At 45.3% G+C, this 17593-nt stretch overlaps 1 protein-coding gene across 1 annotated transcript in view; it reads left to right on the top strand.

The window, feature by feature from the left end:
• The window catches only part of LOC128727375 (myc box-dependent-interacting protein 1), a 32335-nt gene extending 18283 nt beyond the window's left edge, over positions 1 to 14052 (top strand). Inside the window, exons 3-10 of the mRNA XM_053821286.1 lie at positions 7911 to 8046; positions 8122 to 8312; positions 8396 to 8500; positions 8576 to 8828; positions 8973 to 9068; positions 10459 to 11007; positions 12588 to 12730; positions 12806 to 14052. Coding sequence (XP_053677261.1) covers positions 7911 to 8046; positions 8122 to 8312; positions 8396 to 8500; positions 8576 to 8828; positions 8973 to 9068; positions 10459 to 11007; positions 12588 to 12730; positions 12806 to 12886 — 1554 coding nt within the window. The 3' untranslated portion in view covers positions 12887 to 14052. The remainder of the gene's footprint in view (positions 1 to 7910; positions 8047 to 8121; positions 8313 to 8395; positions 8501 to 8575; positions 8829 to 8972; positions 9069 to 10458; positions 11008 to 12587; positions 12731 to 12805) is intronic.
• The last annotated feature ends 3541 nt before the right edge of the window (positions 14053 to 17593 follow it).

The raw sequence follows: 17593 nt of genomic DNA, 5'->3' as shown, positions 1-17593 counted from the left end.
TCAAACGAGCCATCGGAGCTCGGTGAAAGCTTCCTAATTGGGAGCGAGTAAATTCACAAATCCGCGGTCCATTTATCGGACCTAAGCGGTGCGGTTCGGGTTTCGTCCCATACTCTCCACTCGCTCATTCACGCCCCTGCCTCATGCAAGCGACTTTTCCAATTCACAGGCTCCGGAATAGAATCGATCAATTGGCCTTCGAGCGAAGCCAAAACCTTTCCGGAGGAGAAAAATAAAATCGGTTACGCGAGCGGCGGTGCTTACATTCAATTTGAAGATAATCATTGTGAAGCAATCGCACCCCTATAAGCCGTATTTTTTTCCCATAATGCTCCTCCCCCACCCCCGGAATCCGGCCCCTTAGCGCCGCATATAACGGTGTTTAAGGGTTTTTCTTCTCATTTCTCATCATTCCGGCGATCGCTTTCGTCCGTCCCTCTAAGTCATAGTGTGCTTTTTTTCATTATTATTGAGTTTTGTTTACCATTTTCCGGTGTTGGAGCACTTCGTGCGGTGAGAAGTATGGCTTTCCACGCGCCAGGGCTACCCTAATGGACACGTTTCCACTGCGTCTTAGACAGGTGTGCACTGGGGAAGCGGCCACTCGGCGGGATTAGGCTACGATTGAGGTTTTACCCCCTCAAGGTTGCACCGTGACGGTGCACTTTCGAAAACGGGAAAGAAAAATGCGCCCTCTCGCACGCCCACTTACGAAATTGTGCTACCGAAAATAGCTTCCACCGGGGGTTGGAATCGGTGCCGCAAAATCAAGCCAAAAGAAAAAAAGCCAACAGAACGCGTCTGCTCAATTCCAGCCTAATCCCCATCTTTTCCGTGGCATTTCCGGACGCCCAGCCGACGTCTACTCCGTAACGTCAGAGTTTCGGTCAACTTTCACTTGGCTCCGGTGGTGAAGTATTTTTATTGGCCACCATCGTCGGATACATCGCCTTGCGGCTGGCTGCGTTCCGATGGCGTTGGTTAAAGATCTTCGTGCTCGCTAAAAATCTCGCGACCTGAAGTGAACCGGCGTTGATTTGGGTTGATTATTTTTTTTTTTTTACTCATTTTTGCATCCATCACACTTTCATTTGAAAAAGCAACGCGATTTTTGTGTGGAGTTTTTCGGCACCCGGTGCAGCTACGATGAAGTGAAAACGGGCCCTTGGAAATGCGTATAAATAAACCGAGCCGGTTGAGGCTGAGAAATGTATAAATCCACCCGTTCGGATTGGGGGGTTTAATCGATGATCATCATCTTGAACGATCGGATCAAAATAAATACGGGGAAAATTTTTTTCTCCTTCGCTAAGCGTAGGTATTTGTTGTGGAATATTATTTCTCAAAAATTCATTAGCATTCCTGGGATTGAATCTATCAAAACATGCCCCCCACTGACGATGGGGTTTATGAAATATTCGCCATTTCTTGGCATCAAGTAAGCATCAGAGTCGTTGTTTTTTTCACTCCCGGAACAATCGTTACACTAATACACGATATCCGGGAAGCAATGCCTTCAATTTGCCTCCACTCCCTGCCGGCCTTTAGCTCATCCCTTAGATGCAGCATCATTCTGAGATCAATTAAATACCACCCTGGACGCACGCGGGAGGCTAAATATCTCAAACGTTAATGATTTTGCCCGTCCATTCCCGCGATCTCATTGAACCGGATGAGAGCGCAGTCCGCCGACCGTAAAAGCGTTCACTTTCACGAACCTCGATCTCAACCTGCCTGAGAGGGTGAAGTGCAGCAAAACCTCCCCCCAACACACACACACACGCACGTGCTAAAAGAGCGGAAAATTCAGTGCAGAAAAAAACATCATCCTTCGGCCATTTTTTATTGTAGCATCATCGATCTGGCGATCGAGCGGAAATAGCGAGCTGTTTTGAGCGATGTTGGCCTCAGCAGCAGAGAGCTGTGTGTTTTTTTTTTTCGTTTTGCGACACCAAAAGGCCTCCACTAGCCAGTGCAGTGATTTGTCGTAAAATGCCAGATCACGGTGATAAAACTCCGTTTGCTCCGTTTAATCACTTTACAATCGCGCCCGCCCAGCTGAGCCAGCCCGACCGAATACACCGTCGACTGGTGTAAGAAATGGCAAAAACGTCGTTCGGTGCAAAGTGCCTTTGGAGGAAAACGTTGTTTCAGGCACGCTTTCGAATGGCTTCACAAGGTGAGGTGCTCGCATTCCTGCGGTTCCTGCAAAATGGCAAAAAAAAAGCCGATACGGGAAAGAAGTGGAGACTGGTTCGCGCGATGCTTTGATCCGATTTTTATGTGTTGGATATTTTTTTTTCTCCGAATTTTGCTTTCGCCCGTCTGTTGTGAAGCATATCGTGCAGCATACAAATGGGGGAGCATACGAATAGTAAATAAACAGTCGAATCTTCCAACTGGCCACAACCATCTGGAATTGTGCGCTGACGTCACATTTCTATTTCCCGGAGATCGGAATATTAGTGCACTCGTAAAACACTCGTATTGCTCGTAGTGAGGATCGATCTGCTCGATTTGTTTGTTTGACGTTTCGTTCCCAACAGCACGCGCATTCTAACATGATCGTTTTGCCTTAAACAAATCGCCCAATCGTCGGTTTGTCGTGTTTCTGTTACAGAGGAGAGTTCTTACTGGAGAGGAGGTTTATTTTTTTTGCCTAAGTCTACGAGTTTGGTGTCGTATTATGTTGCATCATTTCGTGCAGCTCTCGATCTCGTTTGATCGTTCCGTGACATTTGAGCCATTGATGCTTTACACCGAGTCAGAGCATTGCTTGAAAGCTAGTGGAATTGAATAGCAATTGGGAATAACTTATGTGGCAATGGTTCAGCTTCGTGGAGGTTAGAAATACGTGGAGGTTAGAAATAGCCACCTCAAGTTGCTCGGGATTGTTTTGGATCATTTCGTGGGCTCTTCTCAACAGACCGTGGATATATTAATCACGGTCGAAGAATCCAAATTTCTCTGGTTATCATTTTGACGTGTTAAGGCTCATTTGACAAGAGGGACCCACACCGTGCGAAGGCAAGTTGACTAACACCCAGTCCTTCTCGGACTTCCTCGGGTTTAAGATCTTCAGCCGGAGCGTATCCACCGTTGGGCCTTTCACCGAAACAGCCGTTAACACCGGTTGGCCGGTCAAACAGCGCCACAGGCAACCTCGACGAGGACAAAACCTGTTTCCGATCCGCTCGACCGTAAGGGCTTCCAAAATGGCACCATGGTGCCGTTTCGGGAGGTAACTCGTACCACGACGAGGTCTTTCAACCTTACCGCGGGTGAAATGGAAACCTCGGAACAACGACTCACACTGCCACACAGCAGTAACGGGTGACGTGATACGCAACGGAAACAAAAACCTCACACCAAAGTCTGTCGTGGGCCGGCCAAGATCCCTGACCGTGACGAAATTGCAAGTCCGAACGATGGTCACGGCCTGGGTCTGCGGGAATCCGGGAGCATGCATCGATCGCTCGATCCTTCGATGAAGAATTCGTCACCGATCCGAAACGGCCAGGCCAGGAGCAGCAGCGTGGTCACGTGCGAGCCAAATCGGGTGGTGGCACTAACTTTCTCCGTTTGGAGAAGCTGTTATTCTCTCCCGGGGGGCAAACCTGTTTACGTGATCAACACCAACCCCCTAGCTTGGTCGTGAGGTCAGTCGAGGGTTGTATTTTTTGTTTTATCAATACATACGTCGGTTTGGCTGACAAAGGAGGGAGGGTTGAAACTTTCATCCCCAAGCATGCAGCGCTTTTCTCGCCAACGTCAGATTGTTTGTGTAAGGATGGCCACGAGTTCGATGTTTGTTTCGTTTACTGCTTCTACGAGCCGCGGTGCAGCGTCCTAAGAGGCGCACCGTTAATTAATACGGCTGAGAAATAGCGGCATTGCGGTGCAGGTCGTTAAACGTTTGGAACCGTTTGATCTGCAGGTTGACCTACCTTCCTAGCTGCACCTTGCGGACGTTGGGATTACTGGCATTCTTTCTGGCTGCGAGCTACGAGAAGCCGATGGGATCTGCTGCAGGTGATTGAAGGCCTCCGCGCATGTGAAGGAATGACATAAATTGCTGTTACTATTTTTATTTGCGTCAAACAATTTACAACGTTTTTACACCACGAACAGGATCGCGGAACGTCAGTTGAATGAAGCTTCACAGTCCCCAAAAGAATGTTGTTTGATGCGTTAACCTTCTTTCGAATGTTTCGCGTCCTTGTTTTGTTGTAATCGTAGGGATGAAAAAGGACCGGAATTGCACATTTACAATTGCTCTAGCTACAGCCTGATTTGTGGGGAAGGTTTTTTATTTAACGCTGTCGGATTGTTTGCTTTTGTGTTTTTTTACTGCCGGCTGCTTGTTTGCGCCGACAAACACTAATGCAGTGAACAAGCGAGTGCAGAAACGCGAGAGACAAATATGCAAATTAATAAATATTGGTAAAACATCCAATGTCTCGAAAATTAACGAGTTTTAGCAGTAAGTGAAAAAATTGAATACGATGTTAGAAAACACACAAAAATGTTTTTAATTACTCTAGTACTTTAAAGCTCCATTTTTCTTTCGATTAAAGTCTCGATGCCCCGTTTTGCTGCTCATCGACGAGTAGTTTAATCCAAAATGTTGTCCACAATCGAGCATGATGTGCTTGTGAGCCTGCCATTTTCACAATCCATTAACTGCACATTTGTCTGGAAAGGTGCTACAACGCAAGGCTGTTATTCGCGGTCACGAAAATCGCACCCAACTGCATGCTGTTCGAGATATCTTAAGCTAATGCCTTTTTGCGTGTGTTCACAGGCGGAAAGTCCTTCGACGCTCGTCGCGAATCGGAGTGCATTTGATGGTCACGGCCCTCAGCGACAGCTGCCGTGACCGACATGAGCTTTCGATTTCATGCCAACGGCAGTACTCCGGAGAATGGGTGTTTGCGATTTTTCTCCACGTCGAATCATTCGTCGTCCAGTGGGATGGTCTGCTTGGGAGGAAAAACTGGTTTCCTTCACAAAACTCGCCTTGTAGGCATCGGACGTCTAGCATGCCTGAGCCGGCGCTAATCGTTGCACCAGTTGCGTCGATTTCGAAATCCGGTACCGTTGTTTGTTAGTGTAACGGGGAATTGTCGGAGCCGGTTCTGCTGCAAAACTAGATTGCAGTGATATGGTGGAAGGGAAAAAATGCAACCTGCAGGCACGACTATTCTTACCATGTTGAAGTACGCTACTCTCACTTTTAGGACCATTTCGATCGGGTTTTGCTTTCTTTTGCATTCTGCTGACAAGTGCGAGTAGGGGTTGCTCTATAACGGTTTTTTTTTTCATAGCCAAAGCTGAATTATACCATATTTTCACATTTTTGAATGCGATTATGTACAACAACCTGTGTGTTTAGCAAACCACTTATTTAAAAAAATTGAATTTAGTAGCTAAAGCGTTCAATATAGTGAAAATATTAGTCCCATTCGGACATATTACAAATAAATTCAAGTAATAAAAGGAAGATAAATCCAAGGAATGGAAATCGCAACATTATCGTACACCTATGTACCTATTAGCAGCAGCACTAACACACGATGTCGAGCGTGCAGTCGGAGTTCGGGATTCTAGGTCATACAAATTCCAATGCACGTTAGCGCCTACGTAACAACGGAGAGGAAAAGATAGATAAACACATAGATAAAGAGCGAAAGAGTGAGTGATAGAAAATAGTAGCAAAAACAATATATATATGCACAAACACCCCCTGCGCCAAACGTGCAATTGTTCAATAATCATTCAAATGAGCCATATCGACTCACCGCAACCATGTGTACCGGTTTGTTGTTTAACGTTGTTCACGGGCGTATGTACGAGGGACACCTTACATTGCACGCACGATTACCTCGGCCGCCGGTGGGGGGTGTAGGTGTAATAATTATTATGATAGTGCTACTTTTTTGTGCCCCAACTGCTGCTGGCCCGAGCGAAATGGATTCGAGCCGCAAATGGCGTTGTGGGTAGGTGTGCAATTTGGTGGTAAAATATTGGCAAAAACGCGGCCGGAAATGTAGGTTATCAGTAAGAGGCTACGGCCCGCCGAGATGATCGTTCATACAGGTATTTACGTATGCAGATGAGTGTGTGTGTTGAAGCGAGTGGAAAGCCGGGAAAAACACACTATAAAGGTGCCAGACCGTGGCCGTGAGTTGGTGAAAAAGCTCCACATATTTTCATCTGTCACATGCGCTGTGTGTGATATATGGCTCGATTTTTATGTAATTCGTCACTGGGAACGTAGTGTTCTCATCGTAAAATTAGCGTTTGTGTGGTGGAACTTGCACATATCGCTGAAACCCCGGAAGGTGCAACTCTAAGGTTGAGCAGCAAAACCCTACAGATAGCGGGGAAAGTCGATAAAGCTAAATTACGCCGGCCAACGTCGTTAAATATGCGTTAGGTAAATGGTTTCTAGGCGGGATGGATGGGTCAACTTTCTAACAGACCGAACGCATCCAGACCCTTCTATGGCGCACGATTGGGTGATAAATCGGGAGGGGGTAGAGAACAGAGATAGGGTAGTTTTTCCTCATCAACATCACGAATGTGATTCCAGCGGCAAGCAGCCACTATCACCATCGTATGCTCACCTCGGCTCACGTGACCAACCATCGGCATTGGGAGTAGCTTCACACACCATCGTGTCGGTCTTTGAGTCGCCATTATACAGCACGGGACTTTGAGTTGATTAACATGTAACCACCCACCGGATCGACCGTAAAGGGAGGGAGAAACGATGCTTTCCGTACGTTTGGAAAAGCCAAGTTCCCATCTCCAACGCATGCATATTATCTCTCTCTCTCTCGATTCGTTCGTCCACTGGAGCTTTGCTGGAGACGCGAGGCAACGTTAATTCGTGTATGATTTTGCGAGGGTATTAATAAATAAATCTACCCTCAACCTTGGCCATGAAGGGCCACTGCAAGGTGTGCCAGAGCTGTATGTAAAATAGTGTACGACGTGCTGGGATGAGGCTATCGTAAAACATCTCCCGCTGTTGCTCGATGCCTCGACGATGAGTTCGTTAGTCGTCGTTCTGGATGCGGGAAGTCACGTGGAGACCGCAACGGTGCAGATAGGCATCATGTGATGTATACTTTTAGCAGGTGCCTAGCGTGAGAGCCTTCGGGGAGATGAGGCTTTCTGAGGCATTCTTGGCTTGGCAACAATTTATTTTGAAGATATTTGAATTAAAGCTTGATATAAGTTTTGAAGCATAATTTTAACTAATGTTGTGTCTATGTTGTATTAGCTTCCGAGAGTATTCTGATCTTAAACAAAAAAAAACTTTGGCTAACCGTAGACAAATCGTGCGTAAAGTAGACCTCCGTGTTAGCAAGTGTATAGTTTTTCTTTTTCACTTCAAACACATCTCAACACCGACCAACGACATATCTCCGTTCATATGGGACGATTAATTTGACCGGCTAATTTTAGCGTCTCGAGACAACCGGCCCATTTCTCACTGGGTCGTAAAACATTCACTTGAAAAATTCTTGAACGTTCCCAAACGCGATATGATACTTCTTTTTCGTCTGTATTCGTCTGAACTGCAACGGAAAACGCTCTTCAGAATATAGCAGAGTCGGTGTTGGCTTATGCTGGTGGCCGGTAGTAATATTTTTAGCAAATTTGCAAGCGCCCTACTACCTGTTTACATTGGCTGTATTATGTTGGCTGGTTTTTGGGGCATAATTTTTTTTACAGGATGAAAATGAATGATTATTATAACGTCCAAATCGATTCAAATTCGTTTGATCAAGAATTCCTTTATTCCTGATTTATTTATTTCTTAATTTTTATGTTTATTTGCTTAAACATTTCTGTCGGTACTCATTTACAATGATTTCCTTCTTTTTTGGCTCTTACAGCTCCTACAAAATCTCGGTAAAGTCGACCGAACGGCAGATGAAATTTTCGACGAACATTTAACAAACTTCAACCGACAGCACACCTGTGCGACTAGACTGCAGAAGGAATTCAGCAACTACATCCGATGTGTTCGTGGTAAGTGTGCCCCGGCGTGATAGCCATCATCCTGTGTCTCTGTGATACTGATTATTTGTTTCCATTTTCCGCCAGCCGCGCAAAATGCCTCAAAAAGCCTCATGGATGCCATAACCGAAGTATACGAAAGCCAGTGGACCGGCTCGGAAGTATTGTACGGCCAGACCAAAGCCATCGACACACAATACCAGCAGTTTTCGTACAAGCTAGCCGATCAGGTGCTGAAGCAGCTAGATACCTACGCGTTACAGTTCCCGGAGATGAAGGTAAAATTCACCGTCCATCGCGTTCGATGGTTAATCTGTAGATGGGCTATCTAACTTCATGGTTTTTCTGTGTTTCATTTTAGAAAAAGATTGACAAGCGCGGCCGTAAGCTGGTCGATTACGATAGTCAGAGACATTCGTTCCAGAGTCTCCAGGCTAATGCAGCTAAACGCAAGGACGACTACAAGGTACCACGGATTGATTAACCGCATGCTACAGAGGACCGATGATGAACTGTCTCTATTTCGCAACTCCACTTGCAGGTCACAAAAGGACGCGAGATGCTGGAGGAAGCGAAGAGCACATACGAGGTGTTGAATTCCGAGCTGCACGATGAGCTGCCGGCCCTGTTTGATTCGAGAATACTTTTCCTGGTGACGAACTTGCAAACATTGTTCGCCTGTGAGCAGCAGTTCCACGGTGAGACGTCTAAGGTGTACGCCGATCTGGAGGCGATCGTAGACAAGCTGGCCACCGAGTCTCAACGTGGCTCCTACACGCTGAAGAAGATGAATGGTAGGTAAAGCTGCCCGAATGCACCGTGAAAAAAGGCAAGGGCAGAGTCAAGAATGTTTGTCCGGAAAAGCGCCACATACCAAAGCAGCTTAAATTGATACAAAATGAACGCGATACTTGACATATTATTTCTTTTCGTTTTAGCGAACTCAAATCCGTCTAGCCCCCAACAATCACCAGTAAAGGCAAATCTATCGATTGTCAACAATGTCACTAATGGTTCGGCCAATGCTAATGGACGTGAGTAGAGTTATCTGTTACACTGCGTTTTTCGATTTCATTTCGATTAATAAGATCGAACCATCGCTTTCCGGAGGCTTCCATTTTCTGTTGGTCCTTCCATTCCATTTCAACAAAAAACAACGACATTAAATTCCGGTGCAGGCGGGTCGTGGGCGTGTGGCATTCATGTTGCTTCTCAATTGCGTAGACTCAGGGAAACTGTCATGTGTTCATGGGAATTCATCACCTTCCATATCGTCTTTGGAATTTGGAACATTTATGGTTCAAACTAACATCATTCACATTCATTTATTGTTGCTTTGGGCGAGAATGTATTTCCCTAGATATGTCCTCTTGATCACGTTTCTTATTTGTCATACAGTCCTCATCCCTGTTGCACGCAATTGTCAGGATACTTTGGTCGTTGTTCCTTTCCAATATGTTCCGTATGACAACACATACGTGTGAATTCGTTACTGCATTTGTTGCAGTGATGACGGGAGAATCTTTTCCGTGTTACAAAATTATGCACGCACCCCCGCTAAACATTCAATTTATTCTTAGTTCAAGGCATTTCTTGATCGAAGAGGTTCAACACGACAAAAGATTTTAAATTCCATCTCTCTTGGTTTGGTTTTAATTTTGTTTTTGTTGTACAATTGAATCCAACTGTAAAAGTATGCTTCCGTTGTAAATATATAAAAAATTATCAGCTTGTTGATTGGTTTTGTATGCTTTTCAGTTTTGTTTTGATTTCATGCACACCCTAATGCACTGCACATATACTCGGAATTTAGGCTTACGTTTGGATGATTTTAAGGCATTGTTTTGTATCAGTTCAATTGTTTTATTTTTTTTTTGTAATGAAACGGGTATTTTGGTAATCACTATTTTGTAATTTTGCCTAATATAGGCTGACTAATGTTGTGGGTAAAATTCTTAAAAGGGATTATTTGTACATACAGCATACATACGGTGCATTTGATGCGCATTTTTTGTTTCTTAAGTCCATACATATTTTGTACAAAGCACCAAAAAACGCAAATACCGCGACAACCAAAACGAGCGAAAGCATGCGTGTGTGACATTTTTCTCCTTTTTCTCTTCCGTGTTTTTCTTTCTATGCCGTTTTCCTCTTGTCCGTGCGGGCGTGTGCACTTCTCGTTGCTTTCCTTTGATTTCGCGTCCTTTCGCGTCCTGTCGCTGGATAAAACGGCTGTGTTGTGTGCGCGTCTGTACGTGTGTGTGTGTGTATGTGTGCGCGCGTATTCCCTCATACTACCACTCCACACATCATTTCGCCCACTCCCTCCCACGGACTGCTGCTGTTGGCTGCTGTGTCGCCGTGGGGGAACACGAATATCAAACTGGAAACATGCCCATCGTTTACTAAAACCCATACCGACAGATACGTCAGCGCAAAGTGCGTCCCCGACGCCGAGAACACCGACGCCCCAGCAGCAACAACGGCTGGACCAGCCGGTGGACAGCGAGCCGTCCTATCAGAACACGGAGATGGTGAAGGCTGCGGCCGCGGCTACGATCGCCAGTCTCCCGACCACAAACGGTACGGTTCCACCGGCCAACGGAAAGCACGAACCCCCCAAGGGTGAGGACGCGAAGGACACCACGCCGAAGGAAAACGGTCAGCCGGCGTCGGTGGCGGAAAACTCGGCCAGCAGTCCCGACCATCCGGTCACCACAAACGGTACGCTTCATCCTCATCCGCAGTCGCCCACTAATCAGCTTCATCAGCCCGAGCAAACGTCTCTGCCCGTCGATGGTGTTACCACGAGCAGTAGTGGCTCGCGGGGGCCCCAGGAAAATGGAACGTCCGAGCAGCCGTCCTCGGCACCAACATCGAATGTGACCGCTGCCGCTGATGATGCTGCTAGTGCTAATACAGATGCTGCTGTTGCAACGCCCGCTACTACCGGCGCAGCTGTTTCGCAAACAAGTAATACTAATGTAAATAAGTCGTAAACATCAAACCACGCACGCACTAGGATCCTTTCGCGCATCACATGTTACTAACCGTTACGTATCGTCCTCTGTGCGATTTCGTTTCATTTTTCCACCCCATTCATTCATGTCCTTTCCACTCTCTGCAAAGGGGCCGCGTTAGGCGTGTGGGCCGATTCGGTTTGTTCCCAGTATCATCACCCACATCATTCCCACCATCATCCCCATCATTTCCGGTCTCATCGGAATCTCCCTCCGGTGTACCAGTACCGGGGGGTGTCCGAGCGATTGGCAACTACCGCAATACTAACTGCTGCGTCTTCGTTGCGTATCCCACCCTCCGTGTCCGCTTCCGTTTCCACTGTTTTATCGTCCCAAGCTGCTGGATCGGTGGTGCGGAAGGACAAGATAACGCAAACACCACCACAGCCGATGGTCCACCCGATGATGATGATGGTTTCAGCGAAGACTTCCGCCACCGTGACGTCCTCAGCAGCCGAGAGCTCCGTCGGCAACCATTCTCCCTTTGCCAACGTGCCCTCGCTTCATCATCATCATCATCACCATCACCATAACCATCCGACCCTGCACAATGCCACCAGTCTCAACCTAAACAATCTCAATAACAATAGCAATGCTAACACTCGATCGCCACTACTGATCGCTCAGCAACCGCCGCACGCAAACCGTGTCGGGTTGAACAATAACTCTAAGCTGGAACTCGTTTACGATATTCCGGTCGGTAAGTGGGTTAAGTGTTGTTTCTTTTTCTTTTCCTTCGCGTATGGCATCAATTGTATGTGTGTGCGCTTGTATCCTTGTTGGTTTGTTTACTTTTCCCTCTTATCCACTTGGGAGCCTCATAGTTTGCTAATTTTTAGTTGGTTTGTTTGCTTGTTTACGCCTGTTTGTTTTTGTGGTAATATTTTTGTTTTGTTTTTGCTGTTAGCACAACTTTGTTACACACCCTCGTGCGACACTTTGTAGTTGTGTTTGAAGTGTTTTTCCAGGCTAACAAATTTCCACGATCATGCCATCACCACGTAGCGATCTCACCATAGCCACGATGGGGGTTTCGCATAAACCGAAGCGAGGTGTCATGTCAGGATATCATACCAAAAGGACTGCCGTAAATTTAAACCACCCGCTCTGTGAATTGGCAATACTCACCGAGTGCGCTGTTGATAGAAAATGGTCTTTTCGTTTTGTTACGAATAAGTATAGCAATCAGGTTTAAGGCAAGTGGTGTGCATTTGCAAATGGCGTCAGACTGAACTGCCTTAGCCATAATGATCACAAAGATGAGCTTCTAAGCTACCTCTGATGGCAACTTTGCTTGTGCAAACGTTAAATTTCATCCACGAACGACTTGTTGTGCATTGCATATTTATTTTTCTTGCTTTTCTAACCACTGGTAAATAGTAATTTCCGTCTCTCGGATGAGCCTGCACATTTTATTCATTAATAACGATCAATCTACCGATCGGACGGGGCAATTTTATTTTCTTTTGCAACCATCAAGCAATTGGCTTAAGCTCTAATTGTGGTGTTTGATTTATACGACAACGTTCACAGGTGCTACGACAACAGATTTGCCAGCAGGTGTTTTGTACCGCGTGAAAGCTACGTACAAGTATGTTCGGGAGGATGTGGATGAATTGAGTTTCGAGGTTGGAGACGTCATCAATGTGGTCGAGTACGAGGATCCCGAGGATCAGGTATGTCCCGTATAGGATCGCTTCTATTTTGCAGCTTATCGCTAGCAATATTGTTTTAAATTGCTTTATTTGCAGGAGGAAGGATGGCTGATGGGTTTGAAGGAAGGCTCCACCGAGAAGGGCATGTTCCCGGCCAACTTCACCCGACCACTGTAAATTGAGCAATCCGGGATCCGCGTTGCGATTTGTTATTCTCGGTTGCAACCAAACCCCTTCCGATCTGAACCACCGGACGTTAACGGGAGGATTCAGCCGTAACCCGTAGCCATCTTCCAGCCACCAACAGAACCGGAGCACGTAGATTGACCAAAAATTGTATCAAGTCTTTGGTTTCGCAATCCGACCGACCTCATTTGGACCGGCATTTGGACATAAGCAGCCCCACTCACTCACTTTCCGGAGGTCTAAATCGAATTGCGTAGCATAGCGTACATATGTTTCGTTGCCAAACAGTTGAAACATTTGGTTGCCGGCGTTTGGCGGCAACGCATATCGCAGGATCGAGTGAGCGATAGTTTGCTGAGAAGCTTTTTTGCAATTTTTCAACAATTATTTTCATGTTACGGTAGTTCGTATTTTGTCGCAATATTTTCGTTTTTTTTTCTGGTAAGAACAGCGCATCAACCGCAATGGCTCGATAGAGTGGATTATCCATGGGTAGAGCAATCCCATGGTAAGCAAATAAAACAAAGCAAACCCTAATCGTCACCTTTCCCCGCACTGGGAGGGGTTTTATACTGCATTAATATTAACATTTACAACCCAGCAGCATCCCGTTGGGAGCTGCCGCAAGTCTCTAATACCATACGCGCAAGTCATCATCTAATTAACATGAACGTGCAAACTGAAAATCGTCGATCGATTGCATTACAATGCAAAATTAATGAATAACGTGTGCCTTTTTATTGAAAAGAAGGAAGGAAATAATTCAAATAGCAAAAAAGGGGCAACTAACGAATGTTTTTTTTAAATAAGCTGTTATCATCTCGTTATTTTATGTTATTAAAAGCATTGTTTTCGTTGATTCCCTCACCACCTAAGCATCTATTCACCATGCTCCTTTTTCCATAGTACATCGACTAACATAGATATTTTTAGTTTGCTGCCCAGATTTACTTCACGAGAATCAAATTTACCAGCTACGAATACAATCGACAGGTCTTGCTACTGAGCAAGATGTACACCGTTTTTGTTTCGAGTATTTATGATAGAGAAGTGTAGAAGGTAGCAAGGTTTCTCTACGATCACTACTGGCGACTAGAAGTAAGCAATAAAACCTTATTAAAGGAAAGAAATAAATAGTTTCATTTATAAACATTCTATTTGCAAAGATTGTCTGATTGGGGTGGGTATTGTTAATTTTTTTGAGTGAGCAAACCATTGGTTTTAAATTTAAATTACCTTGAAGATTATGTATTAACTTATCAAACGTTCAAATATTCACATTGAAACGTGTTTCAGCCATTTACTAATTATTTAGAATATCAAGAAAGAAATATTGTCGAGCTTAATTGTTGCAGTTCAAACGGTTTTTAGAGGCTTTGAGGTCGCTCCAGATGTTTTACGTTAAACACATGATGTGGGAGGTGTTTTGTTAAAGTCCTTTCACAACGGAGCGGATTATTCGCACTTTGGGAGCATAAACGCAACAGAACAGGTTTGCTTAAGCTAATATTGCACAATGGACAAACAGCACAACACGTGAGACATCAGCTATTGATATTATCTTTGTTTTTCCATAATTTGATTTTTTAGGGAAATAATTGTTGCCAGTTATTTGTGCGAAGCATATATTATAAGAATATTGTTTTTTTTTTAAATGCGATCCAATGGCAATTAGCACTCTATGTTACGTATTTATTTATATGCATAAATTCGTCACAAATAAATGAATTTGGGAATGCCCTTTCAATAACATTTTGTACATTGCACACTGTATCATAGCACACAAGATATTACATTTTAAACTAAATAAAAGTATAGACTGATTAAATAATTTAATGTCGGTTCTAAAATGTTTGCAACCATTCTTTGAAGCATTTATTGTGCGTTTGAGAAACAGCTCTTGTTATATTATTACCAAACGGTATATTTTAACAAAAGTAATGGTAAGAGTAAATCAAATATATGATCAACAGCGGATAACTCTTGACAAAAGGAGTATTGGTTCCGCTGCCAGGGATTACTCATGCTTGTCAAAAATCGTTTCAAACAGCCCATCTCTAATACAGTGAGTTGATAGTACTTTGCACGAGCGACTGTTCCGCTCCGATATGTAAAGTCTTTCGCAGGACCATCCCTACACCACATCGAAGAGTGAAAAAGTCTTTTCTTTTCACGGTGGCGATTTTGGAAAAATCGGTGAAAAAAAAGAAAACGGTGGCGATTTTGGCCTGCCTTCGCGAACTAAAACGTGCCGGAAAAGCGCATCCGGTCGAGCAACCCGGAAAGCAGTTGCGTTCGCGTGTGCGTGTTGCCAACGGAACCTTCACGCCCCGTAATATTGCAGAAAACACATCCGCCGATCCGCGGGGCCCAACGAAACGACGACCGCGTCATCTTAATGGCCGATTGAGGAACCGTGTGCGTATTCTCCTATATCGGTAACGTTTTCGCCGTGTGTTGGACGTGTTCGTGAATGCGTACTCCCGGTACTACATTTTTCCATCAGCTTCAAGACACGGTGTCCGGCACGGACGGACGCACGCACGGCGCGACGGTCGGACTGTGGTACACCCTTTTCCGTCGCCCTGTGGCGGTCGTCCTGTACCGGGCCCATCCCGGAATGTGGCATTGATCCGGTAACCCGAGGGAAAACGGCAACGAAAAGCGTTGCCTCATCCGCCGAGCGGTGAAAAACTACGCGAAAGCGTACAAGGGCGGGGTGACGAATTCCGCACAGTTCGGCCGACTCCAGCAGTCCCTGGTGAAGCAGGCGGGCATGATTCTCAGTTGCGCGACGCAAGTGAGAAGAAAATTGTGCAAAAGTGAACGTGAATTCACCCTGTGCCAGGGAGTAGCGAGAGGAGCATTCGCCTTACTGGCCTGTGCAGCAGAAGTAGCGATTGTCGTAGCACCCCCCCCCCCATCTGCCCCTCTTTATCCCTTTCCATCACTCCTTCTTAGCCTAGTTCTGTGGCGGTTCGATGATGATGATGGTGTCAAATTAAACGCCCGAAACAAGTGTCCGAATCGTAAGTGGAAGTGAGGCGCAATTTTTCTTCCACACACAGCAAACATGGTTGTGGAGTGTGTATTGCTCGCCAGCTTCTCCGTTCTTTTGTGTGCAAATGCTGCTGAAGGGATGGGTGCAGCCGTGGTAGAGGTCGATGGGATCAGCTTGTCATTTCTTCAGATCTCGGTTTTGGAAGTGAGATGAGATGAGCTGAGATGAGATGAGATGAGATGAGATGAGAAGTGGAAGTGAGCTGCGTGGAACAGCTAACATGTGCGGCGTGAACGTGAGAAAAGTGCTACTTTTCATTGCAAGATGGAAATCCTTCTGCTCGGATGCGATGGAGAGCCGTGTGATTAGAAGTAAACGCTGTTACAGCTGCCCCGAAAACAGTGCGGTGTAATTTTAAACGAAACGCTAGGTAAATTGGTGTGAATTGTTTCGCCTTGCGACCGAAAGGCGGGCGAGAGTAAATGTGCTGTGAGAAAAGGATGAGATGATAGTACCGGAGGACGTTGGCTCTTGGTGAAATTGTACAAAGTGAGAATTTTGCTTTGCATCGCGCTGTAGTCGAATGTACCGAAAAATGGAGGATTACACGCCCCCGGAATTGGCACGCGGTAGATTTTTGAGCGTTGCAAAGTTTCCCAATTCATCCTTTTTAAAAGAGTTCATCTGCATAGCCGCTGCTGCGGCGACATGTGAACGAGAATGTGCCGCAGAAATAAATAAATGGTGCGGTGATAAATGGCAACCACCAGGGAGAGCACCCACACCAAGCAAGGGAGAGAGTGTGCGGATCTGATCCGGCAGGGGAGAAAATGAATGAGATGAAAATCTGCCTCGCCCGATAAAATAAATCAATGATGTAAAACGCGCATACCGAGCCCAGTACGCGATGATGATCTCTGGATATTTAAAACGAGAGCGAGAGAGTCGAATGGAAATGGTGCCCGTGAACGCCGGTGAAATGAGCAGGCGATGAAATTCTCACCGACCTGAGGCGCTTCAGTTGCTCAGCACATTCCACCTTGCTCCTGCGGCGGCTCATCCGCATCTCATGCCCGCACTTCAGTATCGCTTTGACGAGTTTGTTTGCTTTTGCGGTGGTCGAGTTTTTTTTTTGCTCCAAATTGCACGAACCTTTTGTACGGAAGAATCAGCTACGAGCTGTGGAGCCTTTTTGGTGTGTAACTGTGGCTTTCATCGGAGATATTAGTCATTTTTCTGTATGCAAATGCAAGCATATCACTATGATTTTCTCCTCTGAAATTGTCCAATCGACTGGGATGGTTGCTAACACATGGGCAACAATTGGTATATGTTTGAGAATTTGTTACTGGAATGGTATCATACGATCATTTTCTCGATATGGTAACGTTGAAGGGCAAAAACGGCTAAACATTAAAGCTTTTGAATTGTAATTCTATTGTAACAAAAACTTTTCTTTTGCAAGAAAATCTCATAGAATTATTCCACAATTCTTTATGTAATTATACTGCGAATTATGGAAAAATATTTTCTCCAGCGCTTTTTGCAAAAAAAAAAAACACGAAATAACTGCCAAATCTGTATTGACTTTAAGTTATCGGCAAGTTTGACACACTTATCGTATTATGTGATAAGAAAGAGAATTGCAGGGAGAGAATGAATCGCGAGTGCTGTTGCTAAAAAAGATGACAGGATGT

The sequence above is a fragment of the Anopheles nili genome, chromosome 3, assembly GCF_943737925.1.
Source record: "Anopheles nili chromosome 3, idAnoNiliSN_F5_01, whole genome shotgun sequence".
NCBI lineage: Eukaryota > Metazoa > Arthropoda > Insecta > Diptera > Culicidae > Anopheles > Anopheles nili.
Note: the sequence above shows the minus strand (reverse complement) of the source record. Positions and strands in the feature narration are given on the sequence as shown.